The sequence below is a fragment of the Sipha flava genome, unplaced genomic scaffold (genome assembly GCF_003268045.1).
Source record: "Sipha flava isolate LNK unplaced genomic scaffold, YSA_version1 545_pilon_pilon, whole genome shotgun sequence".
In the NCBI taxonomy this organism is placed as follows: Eukaryota; Metazoa; Arthropoda; class Insecta; order Hemiptera; family Aphididae; genus Sipha; species Sipha flava.
Genome location: NW_020273528.1, coordinates 33686 through 44175, shown reverse-complemented (window position 1 = coordinate 44175; position 10490 = coordinate 33686). Strand labels below are relative to the sequence as shown.

Below are 10490 nucleotides of genomic sequence, written 5' to 3'. Positions count from 1 at the left end.
TTGAAAATTCTACGGTTACTTCATTTTAATGATAATTCCCAAATGCCACCAAGAAATTCTTTGGAATTTGATAAGTTGTATAAAATTCGTCCTATGATAACACACTTGAAAGATATTTATCAATCTGTATATCGTCCGTCAATTACTTGGCAGTTGATGAAAGTATGGTAGCATATAAGGGCCGTTCCACTATGAAACAATGTATGCCCATGAAACCTATAAAAAGGGGTTTTAAAATATGGGCATTGGCTGATTCTTATAGTGGTTTTTTACTGAATCTCGACTTATACACTGGAAAAAAATCAAATGGAATACCTGAGTATGGACTAGGACAGTGGTGGCCAAACTACGGCCCGCCATCATTTAATATCTGGCCCGCGAAAGAAGTATAATATTTTACATTTTCGTAAAAAAAAAAATTAAAAATACAGTTTACATTCTTCATATTTAATCCCGTACGCCATATCGTAGCGTTTTTGTTGTTACAATGTAATTTAATAATATAAATAGCATAACCGTATCTTATCTTATTTTCATACGATTATATTAGTAGTATAGCAATATATAGTAGTACAATATATAGTAGGTAATATTACTGTGTTCGTTGCGCGATCAATTTTATCTACATTGTAGTTTCTACAGCAATCGTGATCAGTCGTTATTCGTCTGCGGTCAGGACTAATATAAAGTTAATATTGTTATTACGTTTATATTGTAAAAGTTCATTATGTCTAACAAAAAACGGAAAATCGACTCAGAATGTCATGTTTTTAAAAATCAGTGGGAAGACGATTACTTTTGTATAGAATGGCAAAATAAAGGTATGTGCATAATATGTAAAGAAACTATTGCAGTTTTAAAAGAATATAACATAAAACGACACTATGAAACTAAACATAAAGACAAATTTAAAAATCTAGAAGGAAAAAAAAGAGTAGAAAAATTTAATTTCTTAAAAAAAAACCTTAATTTTCAACAAAATATATTTAAGAAAAAATGTGAACAAAACGTGTCTACTGTCTGTGCTAGTTATTGAGTTGCTCAGTTAATAGCCAAAGAAAGTCAATCGTTTTCTGATGGAGAATTTGTGAAGAAGTGTATGTTACATGTTATTGATGAAATATGTTCTGAGAATAAATGTTTGTTTGAACAAGTTAGTTTGTCACGCCAAACAATTACTAGAAGAATAGAAGATCTTGGACTTAATCTTTTTGAACAAATGCAAGACAGAGTAAAACATTTTCAATATTTTTCAATAGCATTAGATGAGAGTACAGATATGGTAGATACGGCACAACTTCTAATTTTTATACGAGGTGTGAATGCAAATATTGAAATAACAGAAGAGTTAGGAGCGTTGGAGAGTTTGAGTGTTACTACAACAGGAGAAGTATATTCAAAGCTTTATTAAATACATTAAAAAATCTAGGTCTTGATTTTGAAAATCTTGTTAGTATTACTACAGATGGTGCAAAAAGTATGATAGGCTCTAAAAGTGGACTAATCGGAAGAATAAACTCAAAAATGTCTGAACTAAATCTATCTCCACCAATTGGAATTCATTGCATTGTTCACCAACAAGCACTATGTGGGAAAGTTTTAGATTTAGAAAATGTTATGTATATTGTAGTACAAATTATTAATTTTATAAGATCACATGGATTGAATCATCGCCAATTTCAAAATTTTCTTTCAGAAATAGAGTCTGAGTATAATGATGTTTTATATCACAGTAATGTACGTAGAGGAAAAATTTTGAAAAGATTTTTTTTCCTGCGCCATGAAATCGAAATTTTTTTAATTGAAAAAAATAAACAATATACACAATTAAATGATGGTGAATGGCTATGGGATTTAGCAATATTAACAGATATAACACATCATCTGAACTTGTTAAATCTAAAGCTACAAGGAAAAGAAAAACTCGTAAGTACATTGTTCGGTTCAGTAAAAGCTTTCCAAAATAAATTATCTTTATTTCTAAATCAAATTGAAGAATTAAATTTCTCCCATTTTGAAAGTTGTGCTACTTTAAAAACAGAAAATTGTGGTATATTTCCAAAACAAAGGTGCATCAAAATTATTAACACACTTATTCATGAATTTGAAAATCGTTTTAAAGACATTCGAACTAAAGAACCAATTATAAATCTATTTGAAAATCCATTTAATATAAATACGGAAATTGTCGAAGCTTCTTTAGAATTAGAAATTATAGAACTCCAATCTCATAATTCTTTAAGAACAACATTTAATAATTTAACAAGCTCTCAAAATCTTGTTCAGTTTTATTCAAATTTGTCTGAAGAAGATTTTCCAAATGTTCGGAAGTTTGCTGCTAAAATGTCTTGTATATTTGGTTCAACATATATTTGTGAGCAAGTATTTTCAGCGATGAAAATTAACAAAAGTAAAACTCGATCTCGCATCACAAATGAACATCTACACGCCGTTCTCCGGGTAAATTCTACCAAATTAGAACCTAATATTAATGTCCTCTGTCAACAGAAACAAGTTCATAGTTCTCATTAACAAATTAATACATTTTAAAATATGTTTTGTAAGTGTAAAACGATATTTTGTATAGTTTATATTAATATTTTTATATGTATTTTAATAATTTATTTATAAATATTTTTTGAAATGTAAGCCGATTTAATTTTCTTTCATTTGTAGTAATTATTAAGTTAAGTATTAAATAAAGTCATTAAAATTATTTAGTACAATAAAAACGTCGTTAAATATAAAATTATATATCTATACCTAAAATTCTGATGATTTAAAAGTAAAAAAAAATTTTATGGCCCGCGGTAAAAAAATTTTTGTTTTTATGGCCCGAGTTAAAAAAAGTTTGGCCACCACTGGACTAGGAGAAAATATTGTGTTATACTTGACCAAAAAATTGAAAAACTTATTTTATTATGTTTTTTTTGATAATTTTTTTACAAGTATACCTCTAATTTTTAAACTTTTGTGTGATGGTATATTTGCATGTGGAACATTTAGAGTAAACAAAAAGTATTATCCAAAACACCTTATGAAAACTGATGGCAAATATAATTCTGGTGACATTGAATATGCCCAAAGTGAAGATATTGGTATTATGCGATGGAAGGATAGAGGAAGTAAACCAGTGACACTTGTTAGCAATATGCATAACTCTTCAGATACATCTACAGTACTGAGAAAAAATGGTAAAGGGGAAAGGATTCAAGTAAAGTGCCCTACTGGAATATCAGATTATAATAAATACATGGGAGGAGTTGACAAATTTGATCAATATATGTCTCCATATTCAATTTCCCAGAAGTCGAGGAAGTGGTGGATTAAACTTTTTTATTACATGGTTGATACTGCTATTGTTAATTCTTATATTTTATATAAAGAAAGTTGCAACAAGAATAAAAAAAAATACATTACACATTTAGAGTTTAGATCAAGACTAACAGATGAACTTATTGGAAATTTTTCATGCAGAAAAAAGTGTACATCTTCCCCCCACGAACAAAGAAGTAAAAAAAACAAAAACTTTCCATCAATCATAATTTTACAGGTGTTGATTATATGCCAAAGTTCATTGATAAGTATAGAAGATGTAAATTGTGTAGCACGAAAGCTAAAGAAAAAAGATCAAATATGATTTGTTCTACATGTGAAATAACACTATGCAAACAATGTTTTGAACCTTATCACAAACCTACCTAGAAATGATTATATTTTATTACTTTTCATTATTTATATGGAAAATTTCAGAAGTGTATTGTTTTATTATTAATATTATACATAATTATTATTTTAAACCAAATTTTTTTCTTACATTTATATAAAGAAATGAAAATACTGTGATAATATTGTGATTTATGAACTATAGGTACAAAGTAATTGATAATGTTTTTTTTTAAATTAGGTTTGTTTTTTAATTTTATTTCATTAGAAATTTATTGGTTGATTTTATTGAAATGATGTATATTTATTATTTATTTTTTATCAATTTTTTGTTCTTAAATTTATAAAAAGAAATAAAAAGACTGTAATAACATTATGATTTGTAAACTATACCAAGTAATTGACTATGTTTTTTTTTTTAATTTTATTTCATTAGAAATGTATTGGTTGATTTTATTGAAAGGATGTATATTTATTATTTATTTTTTATGAATTTTTTGTTCTTACATTTATAAAAAGAAATAAAAAGACTAACATTATGATTTGTAAATTATACCAAGTAATTGATTATATTATTTTTTAAACGAGATTTGTAATGTTTTATTTTATTAGAAATATATTTGTTGATTTTAATAACATAATATTTATTTACTTTTTTTTTTATATTTTTATTAGTTTGAATGAGTCTTATATATTTATCTAAGTAACCGCATAAGTGGGAAATATATTATACCATTGCCCGTTCAGTAAATCTCATGGTCGTAAAGGGGCAAAGGGAAACTATTTTCCCACCACTTTTCCAACCATGCAAAACAAATAAAAAATTTCCAATATTTTTCCCAAAATCAGAGTACTCCATAGTGCATGTACACCAATTTTTAGAACAATCTGACGATTTTTTTTGTTCTGCCCTATAAAGGGTTAAACGCATGTAGTTATGATAGTGCGGAAGAAGATTCTGCAAAAGTAGTTTATCATAACATAGCAAGTACGAGACAATTATTTAAATTATTTTGTCTGGCTAAATTAGCTAATATTTTTCCAAATTTCTATTTAGTTTTAAAATTATATATAACATTACCTGTAACAAGCCGTAGAGCGAACGTTTTCTAAATTAAAACTTATAAAAACAAAGTTAAGAACAACTATGTCACAAGATCGTCTCGATAGTTAAATGAAAATATCATATAAGCAAGATATAATTATTAATAATGAAAATGTAATTTTGTTATTTGCAACTAAAATTAGTGTTCTAACTAAATGTTTGATTTATTAATAAATAATATTTAATACTTATAATTATATTGTTATGAAAGGACATAATTATTATTAATATTGTATATATAATATAAAATAAAAGGTTGCGTTTTGACATTTTGTTTGTATTTTTGTATTTTGTAGTAGGTATCATAGCAATTAGCAGGTAATTAATTTTAAATTAATTTTAATCAACCCTTTGAAGAGTGAATTATTATTTTACCATTATTACCCACAGAGTGAATTAATATGAAAAAAATTTAATAATATATTTACAATTTTTGCAAAGTAATGTAGTATATTTACGTCATACGTATTTTACAATGCCAGAATTCAATACTGAAAGGTAAGGTCTAATAGGTGAAAAAAAAACTTCTTGTACCACTTAATAGTTTTCCTTGCACTGTTATTAAATGAAATTTGCATATCAGATTTGTCAACAAGTCCCATATTGATATTCAGTGGCGTGCCCAGCAGGTAGGCCTGGTAGGCCCAGGCCTACCCTGTTTTCAAATAATAATTATTAATATTTTTCAAGAAACATAATTTTATACATTTTTTTCCTTCATAATACGATATGTAATTGAATCATTTTGGAATAAAGATTATTTATTTATTACCCACTTATAGCAAGCGTTTATACGTTATTAATAATTATTTCCTTCGTCGCAAACAATTGTAGCCACAGTACTGCTTATCGGCTAAAAATAGTAAATAATAGACAATAATACACCCGAAGTGAGTTATTTATACATTCGTCACTGGCCGTTCACTGCCGACAATCGTCATTTGATATAAGATAATGAATATGGTTTACAAAATATGTTATTTTTTGGTATTAATAATTTATTAATTTATTACAGTGTGTACTGTGTACTGTGTAGACGTATTATAGTGACTTGTTTAACCGAGCCGATCGAGGAAATCGTTTTATTCGTTTTTTCTGTTTTTGTTTATGTACACTATTAGAATAACCTAAGTACTTTTTTATTTTATATTGATTATAACTTGACTAATAATTAAATAAAAATAAAAATATGATTAGCCAGTTTTTTAAACCTATTCCGAAACCCACAAGGACATTGAACGATGATGATAGTACAATAGGTCAACCACAAACAAAAATGTAAAAATTAAATGTTACCTCGACTTCTAACGAGTCTTCTATTTCCTCGTCTAGCTTAAATGTGCTTGATATTAGCTTAAATAGTGATGAACAACCTATTCAGCCGATTATCAATTTTCCACGTCGTAAAATTTGTGAAAAACAACGTAGTTTTCAAAATTCATGGTACAAAGTTTATCCTTGGATTGAATATTCTGTTCAATTGGATGCAGTTTTCTGTTTTTTTTTTGTCGTCATTTTACTATTTCTATATCTCGTGAAAAGCATCAAGATGTTTTAATAGCCACAGGATATAATAATTGGAAAAATATTTCGGGGATGGCAAAAAAACATAACTCGGCTGATTCGCATAAAACATCGTTAGCCAAATATCAAGGTTATATATCATCAATAAGTACAGGAGCTGTTACGACTCAAATGAATAGTCATGTCGAAGAGAATATAAATAAAAATCGAGAAGTATTAAAAAGTGTATTTCGTTCAGTTTTGTATTGCGCACGACAGGATATAGGTCTACGTGGTCACAATAATGTAATCGAATATTCAAATGAAGACGAACACGACTTAGAAACTACAAAAAATCAAGGTAATTTTAAAGAACTTTTAGATATACTTTGTTTGGAAAATGAAAAGTTTAATATAAATTTAAAGTCCCTACCTAAAAAGGCTAAATATACTTCAAATAAAATCCAAAATGATATTTTATTTGCGTCTTCAGATGTCATTTTACAAACTATTATTAGAGAAGTGAATGAAGGTAGTTCGGTTTATAGTTTAATTGTTGATGAAGCTCGTGATGCGTCAACATTTGAATAAATTTCAATATGTATCAGATATGTACATAAATTAACTATAAAAGAAAGGTTCTTAGGATTTGTACAAGTAGAAGAATTAGATGCACTAGGCCTAACTAATTCTACTATCGAATTTTTAAATTCAGTTGGTTTAGATATTACAAAATGTATAAGTCAATCCTACGACGGTGCATCAGTAATGTCTGGTTCTACCAATGGCGTACAAGTAAAAATTAGAGAACTTTCTAAAAACAAATGCCCTTATATACATTGCTATGCACATCGGCTTAATTTAGTTTTGGTCGATGTTGCTAAATCAGTTGAGATTGTTGACAATACGATTGGATCGCTTGAAACTATTTATGCATTTCAATCGAGTTCAACTTTACGTTATAAAATATTTTCTGATGTCCAAAAAGATTGTGAAATAATTTTAAAAGTCCCTCAACATAGTGATACTAGATGGGTTGCAAAATATAAAGGTATTCATTTTTTTTTAATTCGTTTTCAACATGTCATAAAAGCTTTATCACAACTGTCAAGTAGCTCAAAAAAAAAAGAGGCCTTAAGAAGCCAAAGGATTATTAAACCAATTTCGATCGTTTGACGTATTATTTGTTTTAACATTTCTTGATAACCTTTCATCAACTATCAACGTACTTTCAATACATTTACAATCTTCTTCTCTTGATATAATTAAGTGTTTAAATTTAATTGATGCTACAATAAAAGAGCTTCAAAGCTTACGTTCGGATGAATTTTTCAATAACTTTTATAAAAAAGGTCAAATTATGGCTTCAAATTTAAATATATCTATGGATAATTATGAAAAAAGACAGAAAAATATTAATAGTAAATTAAGTGATTGTGTAATTACTTCAATAATTGGCTTAAAATGTAATAAAACTACGACTCAAAAATTGCGAATTATGTATTTCACTGTAATAGATAATATGTTGAATGAAATGAAAAAAAGATTTAATAACAATTCAGAATTTTTAACTGCTATTTCAGTATTCAATCCGATATCGACAAACTTTTTAAATGATGATTTTGTTTTAAAGTGTATAAATTATTATGGAGATGATAATTATTTCTCTGACCAAATAATAAATCAAAGCAAATTACCAAAAAATATATACAGTAGTTGTAAAAATATCATAGATTTTTACAACGAAATATGTATTATGGGGCAGTCATTTGGAGAAATTAAAAAAGTCATTGAACGAGTGTTAGTTATACCTGTAAGTTCAGCACCGGCTGAAAGAAGTTTTCCAACAATGAAAAGGATAAAAACTTATTTACGAACATCTATGTCTACTACACGTCTTCATAATTTAGCGTTAATTTCTATTGAGAGGGAGTTAAGTTTTGAATTAATTCAGGATCTTACAAAGATTGTTGACGAGTTTACTAAATTGAAAAATCGAAGACTAAATAATTATTATATTTTATATTTTTATGTACTTATAATTAAAAAAAACTATTGTTTTATTTGCATTCATTTAGGTATTATTCAGTTATATAAAAACTTAATTTTATTTTTTAATATGTAATTTTAAGTATTATTAACAAGTCAAATAAGAGGAATAAATTGTGTTGTGTTATATAATTTTATAATCATTTTTTCTAATTCGATTTAAAAATATTATTAAGTTTCTAAAAAAAAAAAATAATGTGTATTGTGTACATATATAAACTAAAATAATTATAAACGGGCCTATCCTACATTTTGATCCTGGGCACGCCTCTGTTGATATTATATTCTAATATACATTGAGGTTTTTTTAGTTTATTGCCAGATCGGTCACACTTATTTATAAATACCATTTTAGGTGTATGGACAGTAGACAACATATGGACATCTAGCTTATCTTTCCATTTACAAGCAATAATATTTGGATTTTCAGAAATAGCAGATATAAAAAGATCTTTTGACAATTTTTTAGGAAAAACTGGCATCCCTTTCCTTCTTTTCTTTACAGTACTACAAGCCCCGGTTTTATGCTCAAGTAAATATTCATAAAGAGTTGGAGATGAATACCAGTTATCCATGTATAATGTGTGACATTTATTAATATATGGACTCATTAATGTTGAAATAACTGAACCAGATTATGATAGGGATTCATTAAAATCAATATGTTAGTTATCTCCAGTATAAACTAAAAAGTCTAGGACAAAACCTGACTTACAATCACATAAAACAAATAATTTTATTCCAAAGCGGTGTCTCTTTGGTGCTATGTATTGCTTAAATGTTGCTTAAATGCGACCTTTCGACTCTACAATACTTTCATCTATACCAGAGTTTCTTAAACTTTTTTATCTGTGGAACCCTTTTTGGTGTCCACATTTATCGTGGAACCCCTACTTTTTTTTTTAGCTTTTTTTAGAATTTTTTATAAATAAATTATAATCATATAATATTGTGTTAAAGGTATTTAATTCAAAAAATGTTTTAAAATTAAAATTAAAATAACTAAAAAATATCTACATATATAATAATAATACTTTAATAATAATTACTTTAATTAGACTTAATATAAGGACGCACCGTAGCTCCGCGCGAATAAAATTATTTTGTAAATCCGCAACTCCGCATTCTAAAAATATTTTTAACACCGAAAGTCCGCATAGCATAAAACTATGTTTTGAAAATTACTTTAAAAATGACCAACCCAAGATTCACAAATTAAAAAAATGATCACTTACTTAGACAAAAGATACATAAAAAACGATGCAATATTTCCACCCAGTATTTGGACCAAAAAAGAAGCAATACTGGAGAGAACAATAAACAACTATGAGTCTTTTCATGCAAAATTTGGTAATTTATTTACTTCAGTACCTACATCTAAATATTGCAGTTTTCATTAAAAACTTATTAGCTACGCAGACGGATTCTTACATACGAATGAATTCTGCTAATAATAATGAAGTAGGGTAGTTAGAACTAAACCAATATGGAATTTATAAATAATAACATAGAATTATATAACGATGGCTAATTGATAGAATACCGATTGTTTTTTTTAAATTATGTACAAAAATATATATAAAAATGATGTGCGGAGTTAAGATGTTAAAAAAAAAAAATTATGTGCGGAATTGAGGTGTAAAAAAAAACCTTGTATGCGGAATTTAAGTGATATATTACAAAATGGTAACGATGCATGCGCAGTGATGTGCACTGAAATATAAATGTAGACTATTCCATATCGCTTATACATGTTATTTAATATACAAAGATTTATTTTTCTATAATGCAAACAGTTTTTCAACATTGCTAATCTTAAGTTGGAAATTTTAAAGTAATTTTCTTAAAATTTTTTAAAAAATTACTTAAGCTTCACTGAACCCCAGGGTTTCGCGGAACACAGTATAAGAAACGCTGATCTATACAAAAATTTTGATGTGGTATGAATATTGACTTAAATTTTTTTATTAGAGTTTCCACAACTGTTCCGATCTTTACTAGTCTATTGCCAGGAAATGGGTTTCGGTTATCACTAAAATGTAACAGTCTTTGTAATAAAAAGAATCTATCTTGAGACATGACTTTACCCAAAAATGGTATTTCTATAATAGGATCAGTAGACCAGTAATCTTCCAAATTATTTTTTTTTATGTGTGCCATCAAAAGG

General features: G+C 27.1%; 2 protein-coding genes across 2 annotated transcripts; both read left to right on the top strand.

Annotated features, from left to right (window-relative positions):
- Window positions 1–727: 727 nt before the first annotated feature.
- Window positions 728–2532, top strand: LOC112691001 (general transcription factor II-I repeat domain-containing protein 2-like). Its single transcript, XM_025565113.1, has 3 exons — window positions 728–821; window positions 1053–1364; window positions 1430–2532. The coding sequence occupies exons 1-3, from the start codon at window positions 728–730 to the stop codon at window positions 2530–2532; spliced, it is 1509 nt and encodes a 502-aa protein (XP_025420898.1).
- A 505-nt stretch (window positions 2533–3037) lies between these two features.
- LOC112691000 lies at window positions 3038–10359 on the top strand. Its single transcript, XM_025565112.1, has 5 exons — window positions 3038–3214; window positions 6554–6842; window positions 6909–7325; window positions 8679–8855; window positions 10295–10359. Exons 1-5 carry the CDS (start codon window positions 3038–3040, stop codon window positions 10357–10359), a joined length of 1125 nt encoding a protein of 374 aa, XP_025420897.1.
- Window positions 10360–10490: the final 131 nt, after the last annotated feature.